This window comes from Podarcis melisellensis (assembly GCF_964234715.1).
Source record: "Podarcis melisellensis genome assembly, chromosome: 5".
Taxonomy (NCBI): domain Eukaryota; kingdom Metazoa; phylum Chordata; class Lepidosauria; order Squamata; family Lacertidae; genus Podarcis; species Podarcis melisellensis.
This window is the reverse complement of record NC_138537.1, coordinates 29847764-29863046: the sequence shown is the minus strand read 5'-3', so window position 1 is coordinate 29863046 and position 15283 is coordinate 29847764. Positions and strand designations below refer to the sequence as shown.

The 15283-nt window shown below is 40.3% G+C and overlaps 1 protein-coding gene across 13 annotated transcripts in view; it reads right to left on the bottom strand.

The window, feature by feature from the left end:
* The window catches only part of DOCK10 (dedicator of cytokinesis 10), a 200589-nt gene that overhangs the window by 16873 nt on the left and 168433 nt on the right, over window positions 1–15283 (bottom strand). For 12 of the 13 annotated variants that reach the window (XM_081910272.1, XM_081910278.1, XM_081910279.1 and 9 more), the window contains 12 exons: window positions 14409–14475; window positions 12741–12788; window positions 11900–12001; window positions 9682–9806; window positions 9280–9392; window positions 7992–8129; window positions 5444–5626; window positions 4666–4776; window positions 3074–3289; window positions 2493–2550; window positions 2074–2172; window positions 112–218 (listed from right to left, as the gene is read on the bottom strand). In XM_081910272.1, the coding sequence (XP_081766398.1) occupies window positions 112–218; window positions 2074–2172; window positions 2493–2550; window positions 3074–3289; window positions 4666–4776; window positions 5444–5626; window positions 7992–8129; window positions 9280–9392; window positions 9682–9806; window positions 11900–12001; window positions 12741–12788; window positions 14409–14475 (1367 nt within the window). The remainder of the gene's footprint in view (window positions 1–111; window positions 219–2073; window positions 2173–2492; window positions 2551–3073; window positions 3290–4665; window positions 4777–5443; window positions 5627–7991; window positions 8130–9279; window positions 9393–9681; window positions 9807–11899; window positions 12002–12740; window positions 12789–14408; window positions 14476–15283) is intronic. The other variant, XM_081910274.1, reaches the window with a different exon arrangement.

Sequence of the window (15283 nt, the reverse complement as noted above, 5' to 3'; positions counted from 1 at the left end):
CATGCACATCACACTAAACAATGATATAGCATGACATATGAACACAATCAGTGAGACTTATTTCTGAAAAAACATGCACGGGATCAGGGTGTAAACATTATCACTGCTGACCTCATTATATGGTGTATCCTGCATTCCAGAGTCTTCCTTCATAGCTCCTTCTTCTTTAATATTTGGTGTAATGTTGAGGAAAGCAGGCCATCCCATAGAAAACAAGCCTTTTTAAAAAAAACAAGAGAAAGAGCCCCATGAATCTATTTATATTACACTCTTAAAAAGAAGAGGATGCTACTATAAAGAATTCTTTAAAGAAATGCTGAGCAAAATGACTTTTTTTCAGAGCCCATAGGGCGAGTAGAACAAATGGAATGGGGTAATTTTGTGACAGGTTATTTATAAATTCCATTCCAACGTATTGGCAAGGCTGCAGGAAATTATTATTGGATGATTCTGGCAAATAATAATCTTATTCAAAAAGCATTATTGAGAACCCTCCCAAATAATTGTATTGCTAATATGGCAAGGCATTTCTTTATTTGGACCGTTCAGAAATAAACAACGCTCCTGGATTCTTTATAAATAAAAAAAATGCTGACAGAATCATATGCTTTGTGTTTAGTCTGAAGTTATGAAAAGATGAATTACCTCCCCATCATCCTGCCCCCTTGCCAAGGTGGTTTAGGAAAAGAGGGAAGGGCAAGGTGGTGACAATGAATACTGCTGGCACAGAATCTAGCCTCTTTTGAACATGGCCTGAATCTTGGATTGGCCTGAAACCATTTTGAAAGGTTTTGAGAGAACAAACGTTTGAAATTCACATTTGATCCACTCATTTCAAGACTCAGAACTATCACCATAATATTGTGAGTGGTCACATTTTCTCCCTTTCTCCCCAAAGTTGGCTTTTGATATTGATTTTGCCACTAAATATATTTTATTTTGCTTTTGGAAACAGAAAAAAAAATCACCAGAATGATGTTACATGGATTTTTTTGAACTCTAATGCAGGAAGAATGGAATTTCACTGGGAAGAGCTACCATGTTATTAGGGTCCTCCAAATTAATTCATGTTATAGGAGTTTTTTTGTTCTATTAATTCCCTCAACTATGTGGCAACAGTCCAGTTCTAAGGCAATGGATGCATGCCTCCAACTGAGGACTGGAGGTTTTCCACCCGAGGGAGATGTAGATGTAGCTTGATTTACATGCCTTTTTTTTCTCCCATCCTTATTAGAAAGCAAGGCAAGGAAAATGCAACCTACAAGAGTAATGCAAAATGCAGTCCAAGCATAATCTGAACTGAGATAAACTAAGCAACCTACAACAAGCAGTGATAATTATTTCACTACTGATCCCCACTTCCTTCTTGGATGCTACTAGATCAGGGATGGAGTGCCTCTGGCCCTCTAGGTGGCTCCCATTTGGCTGCAGTTGATGGGAACTGGAATCCAACACCTCTCCAAAGCCACGTGTTCTCCATCCATGTTCTAGATATTCCTTCTACCAGGAGTAGAATCCTTGAAACCACTAGACTAAAGGTGGGACAAGAGGTAGCTGGAACTACTAGGGTACAGAGGTAGGTGGACCCCACTCCACATACATGGTCATTGGGCACAGGATTGCTGTTGCTCATGGGCAGCTTGCAGAAGTGGCCATGCTGACTTATCATGCCCTGGTGTGTGTTTGTGTGTGTTAGAGAGAGAGTGACCTTGGCAGGCAACCAAATTTCATTTTCTTGTTTATCTTGGTGGGTTTGCTAAGTGATTCTTATGCAGGCATACCCCATGCATACCTTAATGTGGAAAGTCAATGACCTGAGAAGTTGTCTTGGAGTAATCCTTATAAGAATAATGTATACAGCATTGTAGTAAAAGACTTCTTTTAATTCAGTCTTCCAACCAATGACAGAAACAGAGAGAAGACCTGACACCTCCCAATGTCAAAGAATATAAATATGCATCATGATATTCCCTCCCTTTTCAGTTAATCTCTTCTTCTGTTGAATCTCTGCAATCGGTGTGGGTCAAATGTGGTTGTCTATGCCACATAAACAGACGTGGTTAGAACACTCACTTCCTCCAGTATGAGTTGTTAGTAAGACATTACTATCAGAGAGTTCAGCATCTTCCAGGAGCATACGAGAGGTACATATCTTTTCCATTTTCCAGTAACCTACGATAGTGTGAGATGTTATTAGCATTCTGCTATCTGTATGTGTTAATACATGCATACTTAATGATACACACTAAGAAATGAGATACAAATGTCCCCCTTCCCAAAAGAGATTGAGTTAAGCTTCATTTTCACACCACATGCAAGGTTGTAACCATTGATTTTACTAGTTGTAGTATCTTACATGGGAAACATTTGAGAAGGGTCAAAGCTACTTAAAGGATAACTACAAAAGGACATGAATTTCATCAGATTGAAATAGGTGGTCACATTTTACTGTTTCCTGCATTGATGCTAGCCTTGGAATAAAGTTATCTTACCCTTTCTTTTCAGGTATTCGGCAATAAGGGCAGCTATATGGATATAGCACATAGCGGCCTGCAACAAGAAATTGTATGCAAGTGTTAATATTAAGCCGCACAGATTTTCTTTATCCTCATAAATGTCAGGCAAGTGTTTTGCAGAAAGGTAACCAAGCTTCACTTGACAGATTTATTATTGTGAATGTTTGTGCAAAACAAGAAACTGATGCTGAAGTCTTTACTTGAGCTAAGCTCCAGTTACCGAGAGATTTGCCTAAAAAGGCTAAGAGTATGGCTAAATGAGAGCATCAGGATTTCAACCATAAAAACAACTATCTGGGTCATGTGCTTGCAAGAGCTTAGAAAATAAAGGAGTCTAAAATAATATGAACTCTGAATCAGGTTTCTTTTGGGGTGGGGAAGGATGCACAATAATACTCAATAAAGTGCTTGCATTTTAACAAAATAATTGTTAGCAAATGTCAACGGGTGGTAATACATGCTCTGCTCCAGCCAGATGCATTTAAGTCAGACTCATATAGAGTGCTCCTCCCAATCCCTTTTGGATACAAAATCAATCGTTAGTATTTGCAAGTTACCTCTGATAAGTCACCATTTCTAGCATGGATCTTGGCCATGCTTTCTAGCCAAGTCCTACGCAATTCAGGTGTGCTGGCGTATGAATTTGCCAAACTGTACTGCAAATCCACTAGCATCTCGGGGTCCTTCTCATGTTCCTTCATTTGAGCTGTAGCCATCAAAACCGTCCTTATGCGTTTGGTCAAGTCTTTCACTTCTGCTGGGAAGTTACTATTCTTTGGGGAGGAGAAGCAACAGAAGTGTACTTTTAAGCTTACAGAATTTACGTTTCCATGTTAAATCACATACTTTTGGGATAGATGACATAGTGGACCATACAGACATTTCAAAATCCCGTGCTTGCTGGCTCCTGCTCCTTCTCATACACAGTTACTGACATCTTTGCATGCCACTCCTTTTTTGTGCATCATCTTTTTTAAATAGCATTTGTCATGCAATTCAAAAACCTTGCTCATGTGCAAAGTGGTAGTTGCACATCTAGCCACAGACTAGGTGGGTGGGATATGCAGGACTTCCTGGAGGAAGAGGTCATAGGAGTTAACCAAAAGATACTGGGTCAGGATGGATGTGTATGGAGGCAAAAAGCCATGACCCCAGTACAGTTTTGTGAACCCTCTCCAGGAATCTAATACATACTTTGGAAAGTTATTCATTCACTAAGCTTTTGGACACCTCTTGAGATACTGTAACACAATTTTGCATGAAGGTTATTGAGATCAGGGAGCAGGGTTTTGTCTATGTTTGGATACAACCAGATGTCACTTTGAATCAAGATGGCAGATTGAACCATTGAAAACTGCACTGATTTTAATTGCTGATTTCAGAACTGCACTGATTTTTGGTCTCTTAGAATTCCAAGGGAACACTATTGATGAGGCTGCTAGCAGTATACAAAGCAGTCTGAGAAGAGCAACCTCTTATAGAAGGTTTATAGAATTGTAATGTCCGAAGGGACCACGAGGGCCATATAGTCTAACCCCCTGCAATGCAGGAATGTGGGACTTGAACCCATGGCCATGAGATTCAGTGTCTCATGCTCTACTAACTGAGATCTTCAGCTTTCCACTGACATTGATCTATTTTTTTCTAAAGGACCCAGTCCATGTGATACTTACCATAATTATCTTTTTATTTATTACATTGGTGCCCTACTTTTCAGCCCTGATTAGCTCCCGAAGAAGCTTACAATGAATATTTACCAGAATATACAATTTCATCAGACTTTGTACTGATAAAGCAGAGGAGAGGGTGCCCAGGAACAACTGTTTCAATAGCCACAAAAATTGGTGTGATTTAGCAATACCCTAAATGATTCTGAACAAATTTCAAGTCAATATTGGGTAATTTATTTACTCTAGAAATAGCTTCAATGATTGCAGTGGTGAAACAAAATACAATACGCTGCATAGATATTAGCAGTAGGGACTGGACTGAATTATGCATCTCAAGAGTGATTAGAAAATTAAGTATATTCCTTTTGCAAAATATATTTTTGGAAGGTTTTCACAGAAAGGTCTGAGATTATAATAGAGGATAATGTAGCTTACGACCCATCTATCTATAGTTGTAAGTAATACCAGTCATTTCTTACTTTCATTTGCTTGTCTCCGTTAGCGAAGTTATTTGTAATTGCCAGTGAATGCTGAAACCGGGAGCCTCCAATTCCTGCATCTGCAATCAACTGGCTTACAGCTTTGATGAGCTAAAAAAACATTAAAAGAAGTAAATCAAGCTAGCAAGTGGTTATTCCTTAGACGAACTACTAGTACAACTTAATAGACTGGGAAAGGGCTGTAGTTTAGGGGCCAAGTTCAACCATCAATTTCTCCAGGAAGGGCTGGGAATGTCCTGTGTCTGAAATCCTGGAGAGCCTCTGCCAGCCAGTGTAGACAATACTGAGCTAGATGGCTAAAGGGTCTGACCTAGTACAAAGAGGATCCTATGTTGACTGAGATACAACATGGACAATAGTCCAAGTAGTTGTCTGGGTCTCCAGGGAACTAACAGCTCAAATGATGACAGTGCCCCAGGCCACATTTCAGAATTATAATCAGGGATATATAGGACACTAAGTGTGTCTCAAGAAGATTTCTATGCTGTGGACTGCATTTCCAGAATTAAACCTGCACCTTTCCAACCAGAAAGTTTCCTTTAGTTTAGAAAAAAAAATTGAGGTTTTTGGGATTTTGGCAAGGTACAACAGGACTGGAAGAACAGAAGTGCTTGGGAATGCTATGTGATCTGCACATAGACACTGCTCATCTCTAGACTGAGTAGAGGCAAAAACTAAAACAATGCCATGACCAGGAAATTCAAGAAGTACCGTAATCTGTGTGGGATGCTTATTCATCACCATAGTGTTTACTTACCTGCAAATGGGACCTGACTATTGACTTCTGCTTATTAAATTCAAAGTTCTTTCTCATGAAGAAATACAGCAGAGCAGAGGCTTCCATCTGTGTCGACCGTGACCTGTGATTGCAGCACTTAAGAATTTCATAGCAGAATGAGCCACATAAGTCAGCCTGCCCTTGGAAGAATGCTGAAGGGAACTATGGAGACAAAAATACACCTTTGCTACAACATAAGAGATTTCTTATAACACAAATGCAGCATCTGTCAGTGCTGGAAGGCAATCAAAGACCTCATGCCACTTATAAACTGCCTACAGTTGAGAAGGAGCTAGTCGTGACCCACAAAAAACACCAACAAGAGTATCTGCATGGGCCACCGTGATCTTCAAAGATCATTGCTCAAGGTCATTCTGATTCACCCAGGTGAATCCTAGGGTGAATTCCTAGGGATGCAACACAAGTATTGCTGCATATGTGGCTATCTGACACCTAGCTCAATGGTTGCAAGCGAGCACAAGGCAGGAGAAACACTGAGAGAGCAACATGTTGTATGGTCGATGTTTAGTGAAACAGACCTCTCCCTCACTAGAAGTCTTCAAGCAGAGACTATAGACAGTCATCTCTCAGGGATGTTCTAGCTCTGGATTTCTGCAGTGTGTAGGTAGAAGGTTGGATTGGATTGCAGTAGGAGTTGGCTAAATAGAGGTGCCTCCATGAACTCACCTCCACCGGCATCACTGCAGATTACTGGGAGGAGTGAGGCAGCAGCAGGGTTGGTGTGATGCAGCTGTAGCATTGGAGCTAAATGGATGCCTCCACTTGCACTGACTTCGCTGCTGCTTCACCCCTCCCAGTTTGTTGCAGTGATGCTGGTGATGGAAGGTCATGTAAGGGCTGCTGTCCCACCCTTCAACTCTATCATTGATTGTGGACTCCTGGAAACCATAGAGCTCCCCTTTTCTGCTTGGACAAGCAGTACAACCATAACCTCAATAACTTCTAAAAACACCATAAGAACTGGTTGAAGTAGCTTTAAGTCCCAATTTGCTTTTGCTTCTGATGGGATTTCTTCTCCTCTTTCATTTTGATTGGATGCATCCAATATAAAATATAAATAAATATAGTATCCAATTAATGATATGAATAAATGAACTGAGATTTCTCTGAGTAACAACATGATTGGCTGAGCAGACTACGGAGAATAAGTAACATTATTCCCTGCATGCCACCTGTTGAGATGAGATTACTAAAGGAAAATGGAATGGACTGAGCAGGAAGAGAGCAACGTTACCATGTCAAGATGGAGCTAACCCCCATAGATATTTCAAGGAAGCATCCAAATCCATTCACTCCAGACAATGGAGTGGGTGGCTCAGATGGCTGGAGAAAGGCCATAGCTCAGTGGCAGAGAGAACATGCTTTGCATGAAGAAGGTCCCACATTCAGTCCCTGGGTTCTCCAGGTAGGGCTTGGAAAGACTCCGGACTAATGGTCTGACGCAGTGTAAGGCAGCTTCCTATGCATCTGTACGTCTCCACTCTCCCACTATTAAACAGGCTCCTGACAGTCTGCCACGTAATTGAAAGCTGTTCCTGCTGGGTTTGTCTAATGTTTCCCTTGGCCCTAGAAATATGCCACTGGCGGCATTACAATATCACACGTTGCGAAAGAAAAGCATTCTCCTCGCATTCTGTTTCGAGTACTTCACCGTAGGGTTCCATTCAAGGAAGGGCTTGTCTTTATCTGGCAAAAAATGTGGCTTTTGAAAATTTGCCGTATTAAGCAATGACTGAAGATGGTGGGGGGGAAAGCTGTGGATGGAATGGGCAATGAGGAAGGGAAGGCCAGTTCAGCTCCATGCTGCAGATGTATGAGTAGGACTGCAAAGGCTTCCCACTGGCATCTACCTGGTTGGCAACAGTGAGAACAGAGGGTTGGACTAGAAGAGCCTTTGGTCTGATCCTGGAGGTCTGTTCTTACGTGCGTATGTTCAGTGGTCCATGAACAAACACAAGGAGTTTTGCTGAAGAACTAGATTTTTCTTTTTTAAATGATCCTGGACTTTCTCTCCCAAATAATTATTTATGAACTCTGATGTTGAATGTTGCCTGGGTATCAAATATCTACTGCTTGATGCTAAAGCTCAATTTAATTCCATATTTGATTTTAATATTTGTTATAAGAAAGGATGTGACGGTTAACAAGCAATGGGCTGCCATTTTAATATTTGGCTGTATTTGATCTTCAATATTGATCTATGATCAAATATTACAGTTGACATGCAATGCCTTTGTTGGAACTCTGGCATTTGATAGCTAGCATCTGCTTTTTTTTTAAAGCAACCAACAGACTGATAACATGCGTATAGCAATCAATGTCTGAGGTAAAATTTTGAATCTAAAATACAAATTTCTATGAGAAATTATCTGAAATTGTATTTCGGTACTGATTTGCAGATATGCAGCTTGATCACCAGTTATGCGGCAGACATTATTTCAATGCTGGTTTAAACAACAAATGAGCATTCCATATCGCAGGTGACCCAAGTGTAGTAGGGACGTACCTTACTCACAAACAATCTAAGAGCAGCAAAGACGTGCTTGAGGGCTGCTGCAGAGTGATTGATTTGCAGAAACAGCAGGAAGGTATCAAAGACTTTCTTCATCAGTGTGTTCTGGCAATCTGATTGTTGCAGCTGTCTCTGAAAAACGAGCCAACAAACATCTTTCAGTCTTTCAAAAGCTAAACTGCCTGGCTTTCTCTGCATCTGTTTCTCCTGCCCAAATGGGCAAGGCCTGCTTTAACAGAATTAGCAACACAATGTCAAGTTAGCTGCTTCAGTACCACCTCCCAAAGTATCTCAAATAATATCTTCTCCCTTAAAATAATTCTGCCTCCCCCCACTTTCTGCCCCTTAGGCCTGGAAGTTCCAGGACACTTACATGATGTTCCTCCTCCTCCTCCTCCTCCTTTCATCACCAAGAATGGTGGGGCTGCACTGTTCACCTGACCTCCCTTTGGCCAGGTTGTTGCAGCATACCAAGAAGGAAAGGTAGAAAGGTGAGATGGCAGTGCAGTGCAAATGCACTAGCACAGCCAATCAGACACTCCTGTTGACATGTTTGCACAGTGCGGACCTCACTGTTGTCTTGTCTTTACCTCTCTCCATCCAGAAAAACCTCAGCAACCCAGCCTAAGGGAGATCCATTGAATAGTACCTCACACCACTATTGTTTGGCACAATGCCACAATCTACTGAAACTTTAGTTTAGGACCATGTTTTACTGTTATAACACATGCCTTGCATGCAAAAGCTCCAAGGAAAAAAGAGAGAGAGAGTAAATATATATTTTTAACCTTTGCAGAACTTTCTGATATTATATGATATGCCTGCTCACCTGCTTACATTTCCTAGATCTGCATAACTATTGTGAATTGCAGAGGAAAAAACAACACCCTCAGATTCTAGGGTACATCAACAGTAAATGTAGCCATGCACATTTTTCTGTCTGAAAGGTGAATTGCTTACATCTCTGCAAATGCCTATCACAGAAAGATATGAATGTCAATGCAACTGTATATAAGAAACAGGGCACAGTAGAGAGTAGGAAATAAGAAGTCTTGGTAGAGGGTTAAAAGCCTATTATAATAATACATAATGCAAGATGCATTGGGCCTAGCACATTCCACTTACTTTTCCTAGCATGATTCGTAGATTTTGCCCAGATACGATACCTTTGGGTCATGTCTTTCTCCAAAAAATTAAACTGTGCAACTATAATAGGTTGGCATAAATAATAGAACACTGTGATTTTCATGTAAAGCATGATTTTGTCATATGGAAATCATACCTGATGATGTTGAGTAAACAGACATAATAAGTCAAGAATAGTAAGGCAAACTTCCGTGGCAATGTTGGCTTCGGTATCTACATAGCTCACAATATCTGTTTCATTGGAACCACCTACAACAAAACAAATGTCATGGGAAAATGTATTTGAGGACAACAAGCACAGAACAATTCACTAATGGCAAGTGCCAACAGTGAAGGGGAGGTCATTTTAACAGAATCTGTGTAAAACACTAGACTTTCTATAACAGTTATTTTTTTTAGCTAAATTGCTAAAGATATAAGCTTGAATGAGTTGTTTTAATGGATGCTCTGGAATAAGACTCATAAAGACTCATTACCCACACGGCAGCAGCTGATATTAGAGCAAAATGCAACATACACCTTGGTCTTTTATGCTTACTTGCAATGGTGCTGTCTATCATCTGCAGGAGTTTAGGGTTGGAGAAGGCATTCTTGCCACGTATTATTGGTAAAGTTTGAGATCTGTGGTGCTTGTGGACGTCACCGCTGGAGGCAGAATGTATCCTGCAAAATGAGAAGTTAGAGGGTCTTGCCGTGTCCCAAAAGTTCTTCATTTGCTTCAATATATAGAGTAAGATGCCAGTTTCTATTTGACATATTCCATTTTCTCCCAATATGAATGTAATGAAGCAAGGATAAGTAATGGGCAGCAAAGTGGGATATAAAGCTCACTAGAAAGATTACTTAGCTGAAATTTTGTACACATGTGTTAAATAACTTTAGGGACTTGGGTAAACTAGCAGTTGTCTCCTCATGCTTTGCTGCAGCAATGACAGAAAGGGTTCAGGATTGGAAAACTGAATCTTGAGTCACAGACTCTGCATTTTTGTGCACAATCTTTAATGGTGTTTTATGTCTTATAGCAATACACTGCCCTGATATATTATTGTATAGCAATAAAATATATTTAATGGGTTGTATATTTAGCTAAATTAATACCTCTCCTTAAAAAGGCAGAAACAAGTATAAAGCATATGTGGTATTAATATGGCTATACTTATTTTTTTCTTTTTAAAGCAGATGATTATTGGAGGGCTACAACCCCCCCCCCCATCATGGCATCACAACAGGGCATCAACAGAAGGAATTTAAAATATTATTATTATTATTATTTAAGAGTTTTAAAAAATATATATGGGAGGGGGATGTTGATAAGCCACAAAAAACCCCCCAAACTTCTCAGGGCTATGTTGGATGTAGCCCATGTATCCATTCCTGCTATTATAGGTCCTGCAGATAAGCATATCTTTCTTTTATCAGAGGTGTAGGCTGGGGCTTCAGCAGCAGAACAGATTTCTTAACAGCAGAACTTCCAATTAATAAAGCTCTCAAAAACAATTAGAAGGAGCATTGGCAATTATCAAGATTCTCTTAAGGTACAGCCTTCTAAGTCTTGTTAAGTTAAAGGCACAATGGCAAGAAAAAGACCAAGTGATTGCTTTGGAGAGAGTAGAGTGAATCAGTGGGTTGAGAATTTGCTGCAGTACACCTCATTGCTAGGCCTTTGTTTTGTTGAGGCGTCAGGGTCGTTTTCCTGTAAACATGCCGCAATACAATGGCCCAGTGAAAGGATTCATTCAGATCTGTAAAGTGAGATCAGGGCTTATTCTGGAGCGAGAAGCAAAGGAATGCATCATTCCCCCTCATGCTTCATTTGGTCCAGCCACTCGCCATGACACAAGGCTATTATACTGGCAACTGTTGAGTTTCAGTTAGCTGTGCATGAACAAAGTGGCTCTCAAAGAACCATGGGATAAAAATATAAATGTGTCTTAAAGCCGACAAGCAGAGCAGATTCAAAACGTTCAGCCCTTAACAGTAAGATTCATCTCACTGTCTTCAACGAACCAAATAACAGCACAACAGGGATTTTAATCACAGTACCTAAGGATTCCTAAAGTCAAAAAACCAAAAGTGAACTGGATGGGAACCCTTCAACATTTCCATCTTTTACTTTAAAGTAGCAACAGGAGGCTCTGATCTTTTTGCAACACTGGTGTTGGAGAAGGAGGATTTCCCCTCTTGATTAATTTATGATTGCTCAGAAGTAAGCCCCATTGAATTCAATGGGGCTTATATATCTGTAAATGAGATTAACTACTCTAAGTCACACATCTATCTAAAAGTACTAAAACTCAACAACGGGAGGTGGTGGAAGATACAGGTTCTGTTAATTACAGCTTGTAGAAACAAATCTGGAGCACTTTGCTTTTAAGTAAAAAATGAAAATATTGGGGAGATGTAGCCATGTATAGCTCAGCCCTTAGATTCACTGCACACTGGCTGCTTTGCCTGTGGTAGGTCTACATGAGGATCACAAGACAGAGCTGTCATGTCCAAGGAGCTCTAAGCTCAAAGTAGCCTATTTCACAGCACTGAGGTGACCCAGATGCAAAACTGGCTGGATCTATTAGCGCATGGGATGAACTGGATACAAGCTAAACATTACAAAAATATTGTGGTCATGTGGCTTGTTAGATTGAAGTAATTGCATGAAAAAAAATATAGAGAAAAAGAAGAGGAGCATGGGATAGGTTACTGTTGATTCCTTTTAGCTTGGAATGAAGTTAAAAGCTCAGTAGCAAAATGTATCTTACCATTGGGGCAGAAGTCCAGAGGTCTGGCAGGATGAGTTAGAGCCTTTCAGGGTTCCATTATTCTGTGTTGTTTGAGCAACCTTAAAAGCAGCAGCAATTTTCCTAATAATAATAATAATAATAATAATAATAATAATAATAATATAATAATAATAATAATAATAATGTTGTAAGCTGTAATCCTTAATATGCTTTTATGAAGTCAGCCTTATTGAACGCAACAGGACTTATTTCTGAGAAAACATTCATTGAGTTGCCCCTTTTCATATGAAAAACACAATAGGCGAAAGGTAATAAAATAGTTTGTTTTCATTTTATAACTGCTGGAAATGTAGCAGACAGAGCAGCTCATTGTTGCTGCTGGAAATGAAAAACAAACCATCATAATATTGCCAAGGAAAAGTGCGTGCCTGATCCTTGGCAGCTGCAAAAATAGCCTCATACTTCAGAAATAGTGGCCAAAAAATGAAAAGGCAAGAAGGTATTGGATTGCAAACACTGCAAAGTATTATTGATCCCTTTTATACTACCTGTCATAGGAAAAGTTTAAAGCAACATGCAGCTGCTAATGCCATCAAATTAGAAATTTTGTACACAGGGACAAACCTTCCTTAAGTTTTTTCATGTACCTAATTACTTATCTTCTTGGTAGTAGCAAGGGAAGCAGCATTACGTGGAATCCTACCAGCTTGAGCGCATTGGAGCTCAGCTTTCTGAGAAAAAAGCCAGTCTGGATTGAACTTGTACATACTGATATTTGGGTCATTCATTTACATGCCAGCTTCAAAGTGTGTTTGAAATTTCATCTTGCCATATGTTATATAACTAAAGCACAACTTACCTCACTATGTTTCGTTTCCCAAGATATCTGAAATTTTGGAAGCAAACCCTGAAAGAAAGAAAAAGTAAGACTCTGATAGTTTTTGTTTGATAGTACAGGGATGGTCAGGCACTCACCTGAGCATAAAGTCAAACGTTTGATCAGCAACAGGGCATGCACACCCTCCTCTTTGCATGTGTCTATCTCCTAAGTCTCCAACCTTCTTCATACTGTTCAGAGAAGGTCTTGTAGGGGTGAGGAACCTTGGTTTAACAGGGTCCCCGATTGCACAAACAGTTCTACTCATGTTCAAGTGAGTGCAAGGAGAAGCCCAGGCTTTGCCTCTGGAATATGGTAAAGGTCAGGAACTGAGTGGGGTGCGCCATGTGCATTGGGAGAGGGGGTTGTGTGCATGCCCTCCCCACACACTTTCAGCATTTGCATGTTCAGGTGAGTGCCTGAACACATCTTATATAACAATGTGCATACACACACTTTACATTGAACAATTTTTTCCTCTTGCCATGAGTATGCAACTGCAGCAAGACCAAGCTTGCATAACCATATCTAGCTTACAAGACACACAAACCACCTTTCAGCTCAGGTTTTCCATGCCTTTGGAAGCAGACAGGCCAGGAAAAGGGAAGCATTGGGAGTCATGATTCACATCCAATTCTGAGCAGAAGTCATTGGACTACAACTCCCATCATCCCATATCATTGGCTAAACTGAATGGGCTGATGGGAGTTTGAGTCCAACAACATCTGGAGAGCCAAAGTTCTCCATCTCTGCTCTAGAGGTTAAACTAGTTTGGCTCTTTTGACAGGGCTGAGGATTCATTTCTGTGGTAGTTTTTATCATTTCTGTGGTAGTTTTTATAAAGAAGTGGGCACCTTCTGTGCCAAATTTAAACTTTTCTATTCCACCAGGCCTATGCAGGCAATTAAGAACACACCCTTCCACAATGGTTAATTGATGTCTGCTTTTGATGATTTTATTGTATGGTCTTATGTTTCCATTGCTGGAAACTGCTTTGATATTTTTTAAATGATACAGTGGTATACAAATATTTCTATAAATTAATAACTGAGCACATCCACATCTTTCACCTTCAGGTAGCTGGCTCTGTGTATAGCAAACTATAGGTATCATGTGCATAGTGCTGAGGACAGCAGAATCCTAGGCATGTCTACTCAGAAGTAAATTGAATGGGACTCTTTGAGGAATGCATGCATAGGATCATCACCTAAGAGGTATTAGGAGATTCTGAGCCCTTTCATGGCATGTGATCTATAGTGAGGCTGACATAGGGAGCAAATAATTTTCATTTATTTCACAACAGAAAGAAGGGGAAGAAATTTGTCCCATGATGGGTCAGGAATGCATATGATGAAAACATTTTCTGTTCTCTATATATGGGAGACCATAACACATCATGATTTAGGGACAGATGTTATTAGAAGAGGTTTGAAATTCACAGGTTTCCTAGGTATATGAGTGGGGAGAGGGAACAATACTTCAAAAGGCCAGCAAAGTTTGGAAATAATTGGCCTTTAACAGTTCAAAAACAACACATATGTGGATCTGAGGCTTAGAATTTTCAAAATGTCAGTAAAACCCAGTATTTACACCTTGCTTGAGTCACTGCCAATGACAGCCTTAGAAGGACAAACCTCAGAGTGAGCTTACTCTAAAATGCTGAAAAAGTCTGTTATCTCTGTGAATGGGGCTCTCTGCCAGTAGGAGATCAATGTATCTGGAAAGAGACATCAAAAATATAAATCTATTATTTGCCCGCAGTTAAAGAGCTGACTCAAAACATTAAGAACATAAGAAGAACCGTGCTGGATCAGAGCACAGGCCCAGCTAGTCCACGACCCTGTTCCCATACACAGGAAGCTGCCTTATACCAAGTCAGATCATTGGTCCATCTAGCTCAGTATCGTCTACACCGATTGGCAGTGGCTCTCCAGGGTTTCAGACAGGAGTCTCTCCCTGCCTACCTGGAGAAGCTGGGAATTAAACCTGGGATCCTCTGCATACAAAGCAGATGATGTGCCATTGAGCTACAGCCCCTTCCAAAGGCCAGTTGGTACACGACCATTCTCATAGCCTTGTGAGGTAAGCCCAGGGGGAGGAGCTATGTAGGATGCAAATGAAGCTGAGGACATGAATGAAGCAGAACGCTTCCCACTTGTCAGTCCTAGAAACTGGTATTCAGAGGCATATTGCTCCAGCTCTGGAGGTTGAACATTGTCTTCATGGCAGGTAGCCATGACAGCTTTATGCTTCATATATCTATCTAATTCCCCTTTTAAGCCATCCATGTTGGTCCCTGTTGCATTGTGTGGGAATGAATTCCATGGTTTAACTATGTGCTGTGTGAAGAAATAATTTCTTGTTCCTATGCAATATTCAGGTTTATTTGAAGTAAGGGATACCTGACTCTATCCACTTTCCCCCACACCATGTGTAATCTTATACACTGCTATCATGTCCCCTTTTATTTACTTTCCCAAATGAAGCTTGAAACATTTTTTTTTGTGAGTGCTTGCACTCTATGG